The 17,524-nt window shown below is 44.3% G+C and overlaps 1 protein-coding gene across 1 annotated transcript in view; it reads right to left on the reverse strand.

Moving 5' to 3' along the window:
• Positions 1 to 403: 403 nt before the first annotated feature.
• The window catches only part of CD4 (CD4 molecule), a 47,478-nt gene continuing 30,357 nt past the window's right edge, over positions 404 to 17,524 (reverse strand). Inside the window, exons 2-10 of the mRNA XM_066598873.1 lie at positions 15,709 to 15,828; positions 13,125 to 13,283; positions 11,266 to 11,412; positions 6,393 to 6,626; positions 5,569 to 5,910; positions 4,964 to 5,206; positions 3,747 to 3,865; positions 3,289 to 3,362; positions 404 to 619 (exon numbers count right to left, since the gene is read on the reverse strand). Of these exons, the coding sequence (XP_066454970.1) occupies positions 586 to 619; positions 3,289 to 3,362; positions 3,747 to 3,865; positions 4,964 to 5,206; positions 5,569 to 5,910; positions 6,393 to 6,626; positions 11,266 to 11,412; positions 13,125 to 13,283; positions 15,709 to 15,760 (1,404 nt within the window). The 5' untranslated portion in view covers positions 15,761 to 15,828 and the 3' untranslated portion in view covers positions 404 to 585. The remainder of the gene's footprint in view (positions 620 to 3,288; positions 3,363 to 3,746; positions 3,866 to 4,963; positions 5,207 to 5,568; positions 5,911 to 6,392; positions 6,627 to 11,265; positions 11,413 to 13,124; positions 13,284 to 15,708; positions 15,829 to 17,524) is intronic.

Consider the following 17,524-nt stretch of genomic DNA (forward strand, 5'->3'; position numbering starts at 1 on the left):
CCCCTTTTATCTCTCTCTGGCTGAACAATGGATTTTAAGCTCACCTTAAAATCATCGTTCAGCTAAAGAGTGAACAATGGTAGCATTTACACACAGCGATTATCGCTCACATGCCATCATTTAAACAAATTTCGAGCGATAAGCGTTGCGTGTAAATGGACCTTAAATCTACAAATGACCTTTTAGATCTAATTGATGAGGTGTGTACAATAGTAACAAAAAAGATTACAATGTGATAATAAGTGGGCATGTTCAGTATAGATAGAGCGTGGACTTCACATGTATGCTGGAGGGCCCAGAAGACCCCAGACTCACTGTATATATATCATATACCCTCCCTATATACAGTATATAATACTAATGTACTATAGAGATATCAAAGAAAAGGAGGCGGAGTCACCAAGAAGTAAGATTTCTGTATTTAAATAAAAGACAGTAAAAACAGCAGCACTATACACAGCAGTAGTGGAAAACTGTTGAGGCAACATTGCGCAGCGTTGTTACATGCATCCGTGCAAAAGGTCAGCAGGTGAATAGAAAGCACAGCAATGTACAGCAGAAGTCTACAATAATGGTATATCCCAATCATATGTTGTGTCTGAGCCGCTGAGCTGCAAACCTGCAAATAGAGAATGTATTTGGTGACAACATTACAATTTAACAGCGATACACAGGAAACTACTCCATGATGGGCGGTATTATAGTAGTTATAGCCTTATACATAAGGGAGCAGTATTATAGTAGTTATATTCTTGTACATAGGGGGCAGTATTATAGTAGTTATATTCTTGTACATAGGGGGCAGTATTATAGTAGTTATATTCTTGTACATAGGGGGCAGTATTATAGTAGTTATATTCTTGTACATAGGGGCAGTATTATAGTAGTTATATTCTTGTACATAGGAGCAGTATTATAGCAGTTATATTCTTGTACATAGAGGACAGTATTATAGTAGTTATATTCTTGTACATGGGGGAACAGTATTATAGTAGTTATAGTCTTGTACATAGGGGGCAGTATTATAGTAGTTATATTCTTGTACATAGGAGGCAGTATTATAGTAGTTATATTCTTGTACATAGGGGGCAGTATTATAGTAGTTATAGCCTTATACATAAGGGAGCAGTATTATAGTAGTTATATTCTTGTACATAGGGGGCAGTATTATAGTAGTTATATTCTTGTACATAGGGGGCAGTATTATAGTAGTTATATTCTTGTACATAGGGGGCAGTATTATAGTAGTTATATTCTTGTGCATAGGGGCAGTATTATAGTAGTTATATTCTTATACATAAGAGGCAGTATTATAGTAGTTATATTCTTGTACATAGGAGGCAGTATTATAGTAGTTATATTCTTGTACATAGGAGCAGTATTATAGTAGTTATATTCTTGTACATAGGGGCAGCATTATAGTATTTATATTCTTGTACATAGGGGCAATATTATAGTAGTTATATTCTTGTACATAGGAGCCAGTATTATAGTAGTTATATTCTTGTACATAGGGGGCAGTATTATAGTAGTTATATTCTTGTACATAGGAGGCAGTATTATAGTAGTTATATTCTTGTACATAGGGGGCAGTATTATAGTAGTTATATTCTTGTACATGGAGGCAGTATTATAGTTGTTATATTCTTGTACATAGGAGGCAGTATTATAGTAGTTATATTCTTGTACATAGGAGGCAGTATTATTGTAGTTATATTCTTGTACATAGGGAACAGTATTATAGTAGTTATATTCTTGTACATAGGATCAGTAGTATAGTAGTTATATTCTTGTACATAGGGGGTAGTATTATAGTAATTATATTCTTGTACATAGGGAACAGTATTATAGTAGTTATATTCTTGTACATAGGGGGCAGTATTATAGTAGTTATATTCTTGTACATAGGGGGCAATATTATAGTAGTTATATTCTTGTACATAGGAGCAGTATTATAGTAGTTATATTCTTGTACATAGGAGCAGTATTATAGTAGTTATAGTTTTGTACATGGGAGTAGTATTATAGTAGTTATATTCTTGTACATAGGAGCAGTATTATAGTAGTTATATTCTTGTACATAGGAGCAGTATTATAGTAGTTATATTCTTGTACATAGGGGGCAGTATTACAGTACTTATATTCTTGTACATAGGGGGCAGTATTATAGTAGTTATATTCTTCTACATAGGAGGCAGTATTATAGTAGTTATATTCTTGTACATAGGGGCAGTATTATAGTAGTTATATTCTTGTATATAGGGGGCAGTATTATAGTAGTTATATACTTCTACATAGGGGCAGTATTATAGTAGTTATATTCTTGTACATAGGGGGCAGTAGTATAGTAGTTATATTCTTGTACATAGGGGCAGTATTATAGTAGTTATATTCTTGTACATAGGGGGCAGTATTATAGTAGTTATATTCTTGTACATAGTAGCAGTATTATAGTAGTTATATTCTTGTACATAGGGGCAGTATTATAGTAGTTATATTCCTGTACATAGGAGGCAGTATTATAGTAGTTATATTCTTGTACATAGGGGCAATATTATAGTAGTTATATTCTTGTACATAGGGGCAATATTATAGTAGTTATATTCTTGCACATAGGAGTAGTATTATAATAGTTATATTCTTGCACATAGAGGGCAGTATTATAGTAGTTATATTCTTGTAAATAGGAGGCAGTATTATAGTAGTTATATTCTTGTACATAGGATGCAGTATTATAGTAGTTATATTCTTGTACATAGGAGCAGTATTATAGTAGTTATATTCTTGTACATAGGAGCAGTATTATAGTAGTTATATTCTTGTACATAGGGCGGCAGTATTATAGTAGTTATATTCTTGTACATAGGGGGCAGTATTATAGTAGTTATATTCTTGTACATAGGGGGCAGTATTATAGTAGTTATATTCTTGTACATAGGGGCAGTATTATAGTAGTTATATTCTTGTACATAGGGGGCAGTATTATAGTAGTTATATTCTTGTACATAGGGGGCAGTATTATAGTAGTTATATTCTTGTACATAGGAGGCAGTATTATAGTAGTTATATTCTTGTACATAGCTGACAGTATTATAGTAGTTATATTCTTGTACATAGTGTAAAGTATAATTAAGTGGATCAACTAAAATATTTCATTATGGATGCTTTAGTTGATCTCTAAAAAGGTTTAAAAATTTAATTCCTGCTAGAAATGTCTACACTCATCCGCTTCTAGGCTGCTTACTTCACGTTTTTAACCACATTTACTTATTTATCATGGACACTTACCCTTTATAATCACATTCACATGTTCTGTGCTGGTGCAGGTTTTCAATTAACCAAGCCCTGTACCTTGCTCGTCTCTGAAAGAGAATTAAGAACATTATTGAAAGGCTTATCTAAAATTGATGTAAATATAATATAAGTCCCCCCCATGCCAATACTTCCTGTACTTGTTAATATTCCCTCTGCTCAAGGGATTCTGGGAGTTTGTGTTTAAGGTCATTCACATAAATTGACTCAATAGTGTGAAGATGAGCAGCTCTAAGCCAAAGTCATTAGTGGAGTGGAAAATATTCTGCACCAGCCTCAGCGTTTGTTGGGAAGGAAGAGCGGTCTTTGCTTCCCTCAGGAACTGCCCAGTGACCTACTTATGTAGTCTGCCCCGGCGTCCATGTGTCAGAAGTGAGGAAAATCTTGTTGTATTATATAGGGAGGCTCTTGTAACAGGTCAACTAAATGCTTACCACTCTACGATGCCGGGCGATCATAATGGTCAGGATGGCCACAATAATTAGAAACACAATCACTCCGACCCCAACGGTCACCCAGAAGAGGGGACTTGACAGAAAAGCTTGCGGCATCTCTGAAGAAAGAGGATAATAGATATTTAAGTCTCTTAGAGGGTCTCTTACAAGGTTAAAACTTATGAATGATGTCCTCGGTACACAATGTTTTTCTGCCTTGTGGGGTCTGCAGACATTGGGGTCTAGGAACTTTAATGGGTTTTTCCTGTTGTAATCTACGAATAGTCTATCCCTAGGATAGACTGTCAATAGTCGATTGGATACTAGGTCTACACAGTAATAGTGATTACAGTGCTGTTACCTCCAGTGATAACAAGTGATGTCTTCTCTGAATGGTAATGTCCACTTTTACTTCTTTATGTGGGCTCAGACCACCATGACTAGCCACAGCTTGTCTCTGCACACTCTCCCCACCCTGCTGATTCCCCCTCAGTAACATACAGTACTAGTGTGCCCACTGTGGTCCCCAAAATATCCCCAAACTGTAGCCCCATTTAGTTATAATGCTCCCTCTATGGCCCCAGGTGTTATTCCCCATTCTATGGCCTGAGGTACACTCCTAAGTATAGTGCCTCCATTCTGTGGCTTCAGTAATAGTTCCCTCACTTGTCGAACCCCTTTCCCGAACCTCAATGAATTAGTAGAATGTGCATTGCATCATCTATCGTCATCGTTTACACACTCTCTATGTAGGCTTCTCTTCCCTTGCTATGAACACAGTGTGTCCAGAATAAGAGGGAGGAGCCTGTATACAGAGTTGTGCTATTTGAGAGGCCAAGTCCCATGTGAGGGATGAAAATTGATTGAGATTCAAGACCGGGGGACCCGAAGGGGATGGCAGGACATGCTTCTTGCCTGCCGGTATGATGGGACGGCCGTTAAAAACCAGGACTGTCCCACCAGAGTCGGATGGTTGGGAGGCATGCCTGTGATACCACTGCAGTGGAAATGGAGCTGTCTATTTCTTGCAGAAACCAGCTCACATAATTGTCCCAATGAATAGTAGATCGGTGGAGGTTCCAGTGGTGGACCCTTGCCGATCTACTTTTGACTAATCAATAGTTTACGACCAGACAACCCCTTTAAGTTGCATCTGTGCTTAGAACAATGTGCTTTTATAACCTTGAGGCTTACAGATTCTGCACTAAATGACCTACCCAGTTTCATCTTGGCGCTCGCCACCGTTCTTTCTCCACTAAGCACGCCACAAGTCCAGGTTCCACTCGTCTCCTGCAGGACAGTGATCTCTTTATGCAGTTTTCCGTTCCCAAGTGGTCCACAGATGTTATTGCTTATGTTCTCGTGACGCCAGCAAAGCCTCCAATCTTTTTCAATGCAGTTGGTACCACATAGGAGACCGACAGTGGATTCTGCAACGCTGTTATTGTGGGATGTGGACACTGGGAAATGAAAATATAGCATCACATGAAGTTCTCAAGCTGTGGTAGAACAACAACTCCCAGTTGTAATGACCCTCCCAATGCTGATGACTTGAGATGAGCGAGCATTGTCCTCAGCGAGTATCTCCCCGCTCGGAAGAAAAGGTTCGGCTGCCGACGCAGGTGACTGGTGAGTTGCGGCCATGAGCGGGGGGGGGCGGGGGGAGAGGGAGAGAGAGATCTCCCCTCCGTTCCTCCCTGCCGCTCCCCGCCGGCAGCCGAATCTTTGCCCCCTTGAGCGGGCAGGTACTCGCTAAGGGCAATGCTCGATCAAGCAATTGCCCTTAGCGAGTATGCTTGCTCATCTCTACTGATGACCTTACCTGTGAGATTGGCCACACATATGTCCCGATGTAGCTTCTTCTGTCTAGTGCCAGTCTCTAGAACAATCTTCATCTGGTAAAGACCACTTTTAGGATTGGTGATATTAACGCTCAAGTCTTCGGGATTGGTCTTTAGATGGCATGTTTGGGACCAGCAGGCAGCCTCTGAATCAAGCTTGAGCGTGTGTAAAGATTCATTAGTACTCGATAAACGCATGACGTTTCCTTCTATCACCTTCACCCCGTCTTGCAGAGAGTTCCGTACTTTGAAATTAAACCTAAAGGGGAGGGTTATGGCCCGCTTCCCGGACATGAACACAGTGGTTGGAGATGGTGTTAAGCCTGTAAATGAAAAATGTGGGAAGATTCCCAATCCAACTTTAACAACATAGTCCAACAATTCTGATAGACAGAGCAAGTAGAAGTGGAGTGTAAAGCATGGTGGATGGACAGAACAAAATCTTGAGCCTTTGATCACATGCTGCCCACAGTTACGGCAAGCTTTTTATGGTAAGAAGTACACTTTAAAGAATATTTAGTGAGTAATATTACCAGTTAGAGTCACTGTCTGTATAAGTGGAAGCAATGTAATAACCCTGGAGCTCTATGGAAAATTACAAATTCCCCATCCTTGCCCTACTCAATAGAATATATTAGTTACCAATTACGACAGCCTCATTATGTTACCGCGGAGGTCTGGCTATAGGTTATTTTTCCCGCCTCAAAGACATTAGATTATTGGTTCACGTTTAGGAATCGAATGAGTGAAAATGTTAGATATCTATCTTAGAGGCTGTAAAAAAAAAATACAAAAATGGCGTTACCTTTGACACTGATAGTTTTTGAAAAACGAGCTTCAACTCCATCTTTCGTCTTTATTTGGCACATGTAATTCCCACTTTGTTCTACTGTTATGTTCTTCACCTCCAGCTTCGGACCAACGCCAATCTTTAAACTATCTCTCAGCCAAGACACATCAAGATTCAAGACGGGAGAAGATGTAATGCTCAGTCGCAGGTTTTCAGACATGAGGAGGATATCAGAAGGTTCTGCCGAGACTAAAACACAAGTATTGTTAGGAAGTTATGGATTCTTGAAGACATGATGAAATGGGGCATTAAGAAAGTTAAAGGGGGTTTCCCAACAACGTAAAAATAGCTTCACGGCCACTTTGCCCTGTTGACCAGGACGTGTAACAGCTGCAGCCAATCCCCGGCCCTGGTATTACGGGTGGTGGTACGACACAGGTTCAGATGGCGCTGAAAAACGGAGGCAGTGTTTTTGGGTTTTTTTTCAATAAAAATAAACTTTATTTAACAAGCTGGTAGAAATCGCTCCATGGAAGGGTGTTGGTGCTTTAATGTTACATGAATTAACCCGGACATTAAAACTTAACCCTTTGCAATCCAATTTTGGATTCAGGGTTTTTCTAGGGGGTTTTCTATTTCTGTCATTTTACAATGGCGCCATCTGCTGTCTAGAGCCAGTACTGCAGTATGTGACATGACAGAGAGAGCTCCCCGACAACAGGGCGTCCAGTAATATACAGTAAGAATACCCTACCGGACGTCTTCTGACATCAGAGCTGTGCAGGCTTCAATCAGAATGTTGGAAGATGTCAGACGGTGGATTGGAAAGGGTTAAGATATCTCCATCCGACATTCTCTGGGTTCCGTAGGTGCGGGCTATATCCCTTTCTCTGCCCTTGTGGTGACAAGGAACTTTGCCCACCATAATTACTATCCACAATCCGTGTATTGCTACATTATAGTCATTGTATTACGGAAGGACTACGGCGAGTCGATATCGCGGCCTAATGCACTGTAGGTGCCAGACTACGTCACTAAATTATAGGAGCTCCGCGTCACTGTGACCTCACACGCACCAAAGGTGCGAATCAACATCTCCATCAGAGCGTTACAGATTTGTCTGCGCATATCAAAGTGCCCTGTCCCTCATCACATCATGTTTTACACATGGCTCATCGTGCAAGCCTCTAGATTGACGGCAGTCCCGGCATAACTGCCACCCCCTTGGGGAGATGCTCTTCCAGTCCGTGAGCGTCCGTCATTGTCAGTGTCCCTATGGTATATGCACACTAACGTCATTGGATCAGTCTTACATCTCTTGCAGCTGTTCCGAATCCCTGGCTGCTCTATCACATCTGGGTTCACATTGCCGTTGGCGTTGTCTGCTTCGAAGACCAAGTCTCTTGCGGGAAGGGAGGCTCCCTTTCCTTCCATGCGGTCTATACTCTGTGGACCCAGATCTTTGGACCTTCTCAATGTCGCCATTCCTGTATGCTGTTCCCCAGCCTGGGGACTGCGCTCGCGTCACTCCGTTACTGTTACTCAATGCCACGACGTCAGCTCTGCTATATCAGGCCTCCGTGCTGCTAGTGGGCTTTCTGCACTGGGCTCTGTGCCTCAGGACTAGACTAGAGCCGTGACGCAGCTCTTGTCTATGTATATTGCACCCTGTGGTGCTAATCTATCTGGCAAGAAAAGGGGGCTTAGCCCTCACTATCTCTTGTCTGGGGCGAGTCTTCTGGGCAGTGGCACGCTCTTCATCACTAGGGTCAGAATTTCCCTCTTCCGCCTCCTAGAGGCTTCACCAGGATGACACCATCCAGTACCGACAACATGGTGCCTGAACTTCACCTCCTGCATCACAAGCCATGGCTGTGGCCAGTAGAGGGGAGCTCTGCAAACAGCGCTGCAGACGCTTGCCAGTGCCGGTCTCTTTTTTTTCTCCCGCCAAGACCCAGACCAATGGGGGGCGAAGTGTGGCCATCACTCGCTATTGTCAACGGCTGTATGCCACTCTATTCAGTAAGGGGAAACACTGTGGCGTTACCCCCTTACAACAGCAGTGAACTTCTATAGCCTGTAATTGGCTGCAGCAGTCACATGCCCTGGTCAGTAGCAACCGGAAAGAACACAGTGCTTGCAAAGCAATTTGAAGTCGTGAGAAAACCCCTTTAAGAAGTCCGGGACCCTTCTGGTTACTGTCTGGTGCAGAAAAACCATTTCAAATACTAATTGGGAATACTAAGTTAATAGAGGGGAGTGGGGGCACTCGTTGAGGACTTCCGTCAATCAGGGGCATAAGTATAGGGAGTACAGAGGGTCACACGTGGGCCCAGGAGCCCTAGGGGGCCCATAAAGTCTCTCTTCCCCATATTGCAAACTAATACTATCAATGAAGCTTTATAGTTGAGGGCCCAGTTCCAGAGTTTGCACTGGGGCCCAACAGCTTCAAGTTACGCCTCTGCCGTCAATTATTGGGAGTGTCGAGAGGCCACCAATGGGGTCTTTCTCTGGAGGACTGAGCAAATTCATACATTGCACAGGTAATCCATTGATTACAATGGGAACTATGTACAGGGTCATTTTCATACCTTAGTCAGCCCAGTATATTGATGCCATACAAGAGGTCCCTCTGTGCATCATCCCACCCCATCCATGTAATTACCCCACTCCCTGCAGCCCCAAATTTGTAGTGTCTTTCAAAATAAGTAAAAACTCCTACTCGTCTTAGCCAACAGGTTTAACACCCCTTGCACCTTGCCTTGACCTCTGCTTACTTCTATGTTGAGCGATCACGTGCCTATCTAATCGTATGACTGCTTAGCCCAGTGACTGGCCAAAGTGGCCACATTCTTAGGCAGTTGACCACTCGACACAGAAGTGAGCAGAGACCAGGGTGGGCAGTACTGAGATAGGTGATTGTCCGCAGTGGTCATGCACTTAGACGAGCATGTGAACATAGGCTCTGACTCGTACTAGTGGCGTTGCATATGGGCTTGGATGACCTGTTGTATCCTTTTAGACTCTCAGTGCTGTTGGTGACACCATTGAGAGGATTTCTACTGCTGTCACTACAGGCAACGCAGGAAGCAGATCAGGTTGGCATTGCATTGAATTCAATGTGAGTTGTGCCTGTACAGTCTGTACTGGCAGCGGCGATGGGAAGCAGCTGATCGACGGGAACCCGAGCTGCAGATGTAGTGACCCAGTACTTTATCCTGGTCCCCTCTATAAATCTCATACATGTCTGTCCTATGTAGATGCACTGTGCAAACCTGTCTTGTCATATACAGTGTGTGTGTTGCACAGCTGCAGTGCTTGAGAGGTTAATGTCTGATAAAATCCAAAGCCTGTATGTAAATGTATCAAGTCTGTCATGTCATGTGGTATGAGAGTAAGTTATAAAAATGAGTGATTGAGAGCGGGAAAGGGTCCATGTCTTCAGGAGTGTTGCTGTTCAGGAGGTCCAGGTACATAGGGGCACCTTCAGCCCTCATGTGCTGAAGCATGGAGGAGGAGGACAGCTTTCCCATACCAAATGTGATTGAATGTTAATGGAGTGAGCCCCAAGAGAGAGAGAGCATTTGTGAGTACTAACTTTCCTTCAAGGCTAGTGCAGAGGTACTATCTAATCTTCTGATTTTCCTACGCGGCCGTCTGAAGTCTGGATTACCGTGTAGAGGTACACCCTTTATTTCTCAAACCCACGTGTCTCCAAGGCTGGGCGGAGGTACTACAAGATAATAATTTCTGTTCACACATGTGTGTCTTTGAGCCTCTAAGAGCCGTGTGGAGGTACTAAGTTCTGAAGTCTATTCATTTGCCTTCACTGTGAAGTCTACAATTGAACTGCCTTGTATTGTTTATTCTTCATTTAAGTAAGGGCTCAGTCACACGGGCACATCCGGGCGCCGATGCGCCTGTCTTCCTGCAGGATAAGACGGACGCACTGTAGGTACGGACGACTCTCCACACCGCCGGCAGAAAGAACACATAACCGACTCCATTGCCGGTCATGTGCTCTTTCTTCCAGCGCTGTGGAGAGTCATCTGTACCAGCAGTGCGGACGTCTTCTTCGTGCAGGAACTGCGTGTGACTGAACCCTAAAGTTTATACCGGGCTCTGACCGTTCCCAGAGACCCGTGGTACTTAAGAACCGTCTGTGGCTGAATTACTTATCCGCAGAGGGTCATACTGGTGTGAGTGTTGGAATGCTGGCGTCACGCGTGACAATTACCCCCCTATCTTCCAGTTTGGTGGGCATTCCCTATCCTAGGGGTGTCCAAGGTGGACTGCAGTGTTACTCTGGCCTTGGCTGCGTGTGTCCCTCCGGGAAGGAGCATGGTAAGTGCCGCCATGACAAGCCAGCACTATACCCTCCCAGCTGCCCACGTAAGTCAGGTGTCCGGGGTCTCCCTATGGCACGTTGCACAGACCTCTGCCGATTATCTATTCATGTCCTATCCCAAGGATAGGTCACCAGTAGAAAAAGTTTCAAAAGCCCCAAACAACCACTTCCATCATTCTACAGGGAGCTGATGCCTCCTGCCCCGCAAAGTTTTTCAACTGCACCCTGTGGAGGTGGATACAGTTGAAATTAATGCTGTTGCCACAAAGCCCATTGCAGATGCACAGTGTGCCCTAATGTTGAAGCGAACCTGACTATGTAATTCTTCATTTCCCCTGTGAAAGTACTGAAGAGATATTGAAGCCTTGCTGCCAGGTTCCCCTGTAGATTGCAACAAATTGCAATAGAATTCACTGTCATCATCTTATTTTTCAGAGGTTCTTCCAACAAAAAGGGATTGTCCAAAGTGACTCCTTTAAGACCCAGCCAGTAAATGAAGGTTTTAAAAAGTATCTTTAAAAAATGTGCGCTATTACTTACAATCAAAGACAATGAGTTCCAGGGTTTTCACAATGTTCTCAGCTTTAACACATGCGAAGCTGCCTGCGTCCGTGAGCTGCACATTAGTGATCTCCAAATTGTTTGTAATACGGGATGGGATTTTGTATCGCTCCCTGTCTGCAGCGGCTACAGAACAGGAATCAGAAGGAGAGGAAATAAAAAACTATTTTAAAAAATGACGATTAAACAATAAGGAATAAATGAGAACAAAACACAAGTATGACTAAGGCCACTTTCACACGGGCGACAACACTGCGCAATTTTCTTGCGATGTGACAGTGCTACAAATTGCACGTATGTGAAGCCCATGCTTTCCAATGGGTTCCTTCACATTAGCGATGCTTTCACTGCTGCTATGTCCCGAGGAAAAAAATCACGGTATGCTCTATACTGCCATGATCTGTGAGGTTTTGTAGCCTATGTTTCCCTATGGAGCCTCCTTGTTTATCGCATCGCATCTCACGGATGATTCCCTACCCCTAAAGTGAGCCCTAGCTGCATTCACCCCCCCAAAACAAGGAATACTTACCTAGCAGGCGCAGTCCAGGTCCTCCTGCTGCTCTCTGGAGCTCCGCTAGGTGTCCTGCAGTTCTTGTTCACCCACAGAAGATGACTTCCTGGTTGTTGGATTCAAAAATCCCGCCTCCAGGAAACAAGAGCTCTGATTGGTTCATCTAGCACTAGTCAGCCAATCAATCCAGCGCTCGATCAACTAATGTGAGGGCTGTGATTGGTTCATCCAGCTCTGCATCGATTGGTTGAGCAGAGTTTGAAAAACCAATCACGTTGTGGAGGCAGAATTTATAAATTAGCCAATCATTGCCACGGCTCAGCCAATTCATAAATCCCGCCTCCACAACGTGATTGGTCACAAGAAAAACGCATCGCTGATGCTACAAAAGTGTGGGAATACAGCTGCGATTTTGTAGCGCTGATAACACTGTCGCCCATGTGAAAGCGGCAAAACAATAATAAGGTCACGTTCACATTAGTATTTTTTTTGACTGATCCCCCGTTATTAAAACGGATATGAGAAACCAGAAGTGAAATGAAAAGCATGCAGCCGCCAGCCCCATTGACAACGGCGGGCGATGCAAGGGCACACCTAAAATGGGACAGGCTGCTATTTTTTCTCCGTTTAAACTTTGCGCTATTGCATGCGGAAAGAAAAAAAAGGTTGAACTATAGGTCCTGCCCTATCTTTACTCACACGCGTATTTTCATACGTAATCACTTTTAAATGCCTCACTAGAGGCACCTGTCCGTGTTTAGCAGCGCTCGCCGCTGCTAAACTCCCTCCGCCTCCCTTTTCTGACGGCTCCCATAGGAGTCTATGGAGCCGCTAGTGTGTTCGGTCAAAAGATAGGGCAAGGTCTATATTTTTCTGCAGCATGAAATAAGCAATCCGGTCCTTCATTAGCATGCGTGGTCTCAGGTGGGACAGCAAATAAACATGGAGTATTACCAGCCAGACAACCCCTGTAATAATATTATGGAGTAGCCCCAGGCTCTAAGACATCACTATTAGAGATGAGCGAGTATACTCGCTAAGGCACATTACTCAAGCGAGTAGTGCCTTAGCCAAGTATCCTCCCGCTCGTCTCTAAAAAGATTCGGGGGCCGGCGGTGTGCGGGGAAGAGCGGGGAGGAACGGAGGGGAGATCTCTCTCCCTCCCTCTCTCACCCCCGCTCCCCGCCGCAACTCACCTGTCACCCGCGCCGGTCCCCGAATCTTTAGAGACGAGGGGGGAGATACTCGGCTAAGGCACTACTCGCTCGAGTAATGTGCCTTAGCGAGTATACTCGCTCATCTCTAATCACTATATAACCTTACATACCTTGGGCGTTGGTATATTGTAATCCGCCAGATGGGCTAAATTTTGCAAAGAGCTTTCCATTTTTGTTCCATTTGATGTCTTGAGTTGAGTCTTCACAAGGCAAGGAGATTTTCTTCCCAACCTCAGCTGTAACTTTTTTATTGGATGCCAGGGTGAGTCCTTTAAAAATAAGTGCAGGGGTCACATACATGAAGTATCACAACCATATTCCTTGATTGGACTTCAAGATTGACTATTCGCCGGCAGATCTTAAAGGCGTGATAAGGTTCTGCTCTGTCATAGAGATATGATAGCAGAAGATTCTGCTGGCATGTCTCCTGACTGTCCCAGATCTAGTGGGACAGTCCTGGATTTCGGGTTCTGCCTTGCTGTCCCAGGAGGCATGCCAAATATCCCAATTTCTACTGTATCTGTGTCCTCACTTCACAGTTGAATGCAAGGGGGAGTCGAGGAGTCACCAGGTAAGTGCCCACCACCTGCCCGGTGCTTGGATTGGGCAGGCAAAAAACAGTGAGGTCATCACTTCTGTTGCGCTGACGGAAACCTGCAGAGTGATCTACAGTAATGCGGCTAGGTGATACGTTTGGTTTGACTAGTTGGAGGCACTCAGGGGCATCACTAGGGGCACTAAGGGGAAATCTTTATTGTGAAAGGGCACTAAGACCTCGATCACATGGCCGTATTTACATAGCGTATTAAGTGTGTATTTTTAACGCGCAATCGCGCATAATACGCAGTGAGTAGAATCCATTGATTTCAATGTGTTCATTCACATATGTGTATTTTTCCCGTGACTTTCGGTCATGTGAAAAATGCATGGCATATTCTATAGAGATCAACGGCCCAGTGCAGCAAAACAATGGGGCCTTCTGCATATTTTTTTTGCGCTTGCAAATACGCTGAGCTTGCATGCGCATAAGACCTGTAGGACATGCCGAAAAATGCAGGGTGATGCGACCGAAGCATGTGAACAAGCCCTAAGGGAGCTCCGTGTGTGGGGGCACTAAGGGGACATTTCTAGGGGCACAATAGGGGAATCTTTACTATATGGTGCATCACTAGAGCCACAAAGGAGGTATTTTTGTGGGGAGCACTATGGGGGCATCAGTATGGGTGGGGACTAGAGATGAGCGAGCATACTCGCTAAGGCAAACTACTCGAGCGGGTAGTGCCTTATTCGAGTACCTGCCCGCTCGTCTCTAAAGATTTGGTTGCCGGCGCGGGTGAGCCGTGAGTTGCGGGAGTGAGCGGGGGGAGAGAGTGAGAGAGAGATCTCCCCTCCGCTCCTCCCCGCTCTCCCCCGCCCCCCCCTCCCGGCACCCAAATCTTTGGGGCAGGTACTCGAATAAGGCACTACTCGCTCGAGTAGTTTGCCTTAGCGAGTATGCTCGCTCATCTCTAGTGGGGACTAAAGCGTAATTTATTACTATGTGGGAATTACTGGAGGAACTAAGTAGGCATCTGTACTGTATGAGGCCATCACTACTATCTTAGGTATACCTACTGTGTAGGTTTCACTAAGGGGGCATCCTTACTCTGCAAGCCCTAAGGGGGCATCATTACTGTTTGTGGGCATCACAGGGACATCTTTTGTGTGGTAGATACTAAATAAGCATACTTACTGCGTAGGTTTCACTATGGAGGCACCTTTACTGTGAGAGGGCACTATCACCATGCGCCACTACTACTGTATGGGGCACTGAGGGGGCACCATTTCTGTGTGTTGCACAAAGGTCAAAACTTTTACTATTTGGTGGCACAATGATGACTAGATGGGATTGAACAAGGTTAGAAGCGTGGCTAAATGCAAAAAAGTTTACACCGCATGGATTGCCCCTCTTCTCATTTTTGAAGTTGTGAGGTAATGCTGAAGGAGGTCTATGGGCTCGGGCTTCTGGCATTTCACAAGGGGCCACAACACTGTGTAGGAGCTCAGAGTGATTTCCATAACTGGAATGGTCTGATATAAGCTTCCTATTGTAGATTATATATTACTTCTAACTATGTTATATCTAATTCAGGACCTAAGGGGGTCATCCATGAAAAGTCAATGACTACAAAAGACATTAGTCATGCTCTGCCCGCTCATGCCCTCTAATAGACATAGCACATTATATCCATTTGGTTTGAAGTGTTCCTTTAAAAAGGTTGCCCAGTTGTAAACTACTTAATGGACTGTCCTTAGGTCATGTCATCAGTGGTAACTAAGTAAAGGTCTGCAGCTTAAGCCTTCTGCCAATCAGCTTGTTGCCACGCCTGTGTGCTCCTACAATTGATTGATTTCTGCAGGAAGCAGAGAGCTCCGTTCTCACTGCAGTGGGCAGGCTTGGTACTACAGGCAAAGTTTTTATAAAAGTGAAGGGCCTTTAATACCAAGCCTGGCCACTGCAGTGAGAACAGAGCTGTCTGCTTCCTGCAGAAATCAGCTCAGTGTCCAAGCACATTGGCCTAGAGTACAGCTGATCAGCAAGACTCCCAGATAGCAGACCCTGACAATCTACGGTACTATTGATGGCTTAGCCTAAGGATAGTCCATTATTAGTTTACAACCAGAGAACCCCTTTAATGCCTACTGATCACTTACCTATTTGGAGAAACACCAGGTAAAGGCTGAACCTTTGTAGTTTTTTCTTCATTTCGAGAAGCTGTCTTGTTTCTTCACAGTTTCTTAATTGTTGTACATAGAACTCGTTTTTTTTCAAGGCTGCAAGTAAGATAAGTGATCATTCCCAACTTAGCATATTACATTCTTCAAATATAGATCAATCTTTAAAGTAAACCACACCCTATAAATGGCTGTATGGCCCACAATGTCATCATGTTATGTATATTTGTTACACTTTTATTGTTTTTTAGTATTTTTAATTTGTAAAATAAAGAAAAAATTGCTACAAGGAGACCATCAGCAAGTTGCTGTTGTCAGATCTATTCTTCTTATATGCAATCATTGCAAAAAAACCCAAAAACAATCCGTCCCCTAGAAGGAGTTGTGGAAATGGAGTTACATTTTCTCTGTGTGATTGTAGCGTTGATATAAGTGAGTGATTACAATATCAGAGCAAAAGCATCATTTATTGCGGAATTGCTCAGACAGACACAAATCTGAAATGATAGCGCCACCTGTCTCTGGATGGTAGACAACAAAACAGTTGGACAATCAGATGATCCTCACTGGTGGTCTGTCGGGGTGGGGTGGGGGTGGGGTGGGGGGCTGAGCTCGGTCACCTTGTGTGCGCTCACACATCCACTAGTCCCAGCATCTTAACAGTCTGGTCAGACGCTCCTCTCTTCTGGTGGTCTGTAGGGGCCGTCCTGAGCCCGGTCACCTTGTGTGCCCTCACACATCCACTGGTCCCTATACTCCCTAACAGTCTGGTCAGACGTTCCTCTTTACTGGTGGTCTGTATGGGGTGTCCTGAGCCCGGTCACCTTGTGTGCCCTCACACATCCACTGGTCCCAACAACTCCTAACAGTAATAGTGACCCTCCCACAGTATATAATAATAGTGACACCCCACAGTAGCCACAGCAATAATAGTGACACCCTACAGTAGCCACAGCAATAATAGTGACACCCCCACAGTAGCCCCAGCAATAATAGTGACACCCCCACAGTAGCCCCAGCAATAGTAATGACACCCCCACAGTAGCCCCAGCAATAGTAATGACACCCCCACAGTAGCCCCAGCAATAATAGTCACACCCCACAGTAGCCACAGCAATAGTAGTGCCCCCCTCAGTAGCCCCAGCAGTAATAGTGACACCCCACAGTAGCCCCAGCAATAGTAGTGACACCCCACAGTAGCCCCAGGCCCCCAAACGGGACTCTTCCACCTAAATCGGGACGTCTGATCCACTTAGTATATACCACGGAGATTGCTAGACTCCATGATATAACTCCAGAGTTTGCAGGTGACTATGGCAGTCAGGGTCCCTCGTATACCCTATTCCAGAACAATAATCCTCCATGTACTACGATATAAGCAGCTTCTCCTGACCTTTAACCTCACTTATTAGCTGTATGTACTCTTATACAGTTCCTTGCCGCATAAATACCATCCCCTGCGTCTTTTTAGAGCAATTGCTTTCAAGTGCCCACTCATCCCCGCCCTGCCTGCACACTTTATGCCCTCTATGTGCCCTACGTCTGTATACCTTCTACAACACTGTTCAATGCTAGATTGTAATTTCACTCTAATCGGCTCTGTATTTGACTTGTATAGTGACTTTGACCCCCATGCCTCTGACCCGCTCCTTATCATCTGATTCTAACCACGTGGAATTATGCCGCAGACTAATCTACAGCGGCGTAATTTCATGCGACTGTCTTGGCGCAATATGCAGTGAATAGAACCCATTGATTTCAATTAGTTTGTTCCCCAGCACGTATCTTGTGTGCG

Source organism: Eleutherodactylus coqui, chromosome 4 (assembly GCF_035609145.1).
Source record: "Eleutherodactylus coqui strain aEleCoq1 chromosome 4, aEleCoq1.hap1, whole genome shotgun sequence".
Taxonomy (NCBI): Eukaryota; Metazoa; Chordata; class Amphibia; order Anura; family Eleutherodactylidae; genus Eleutherodactylus; species Eleutherodactylus coqui.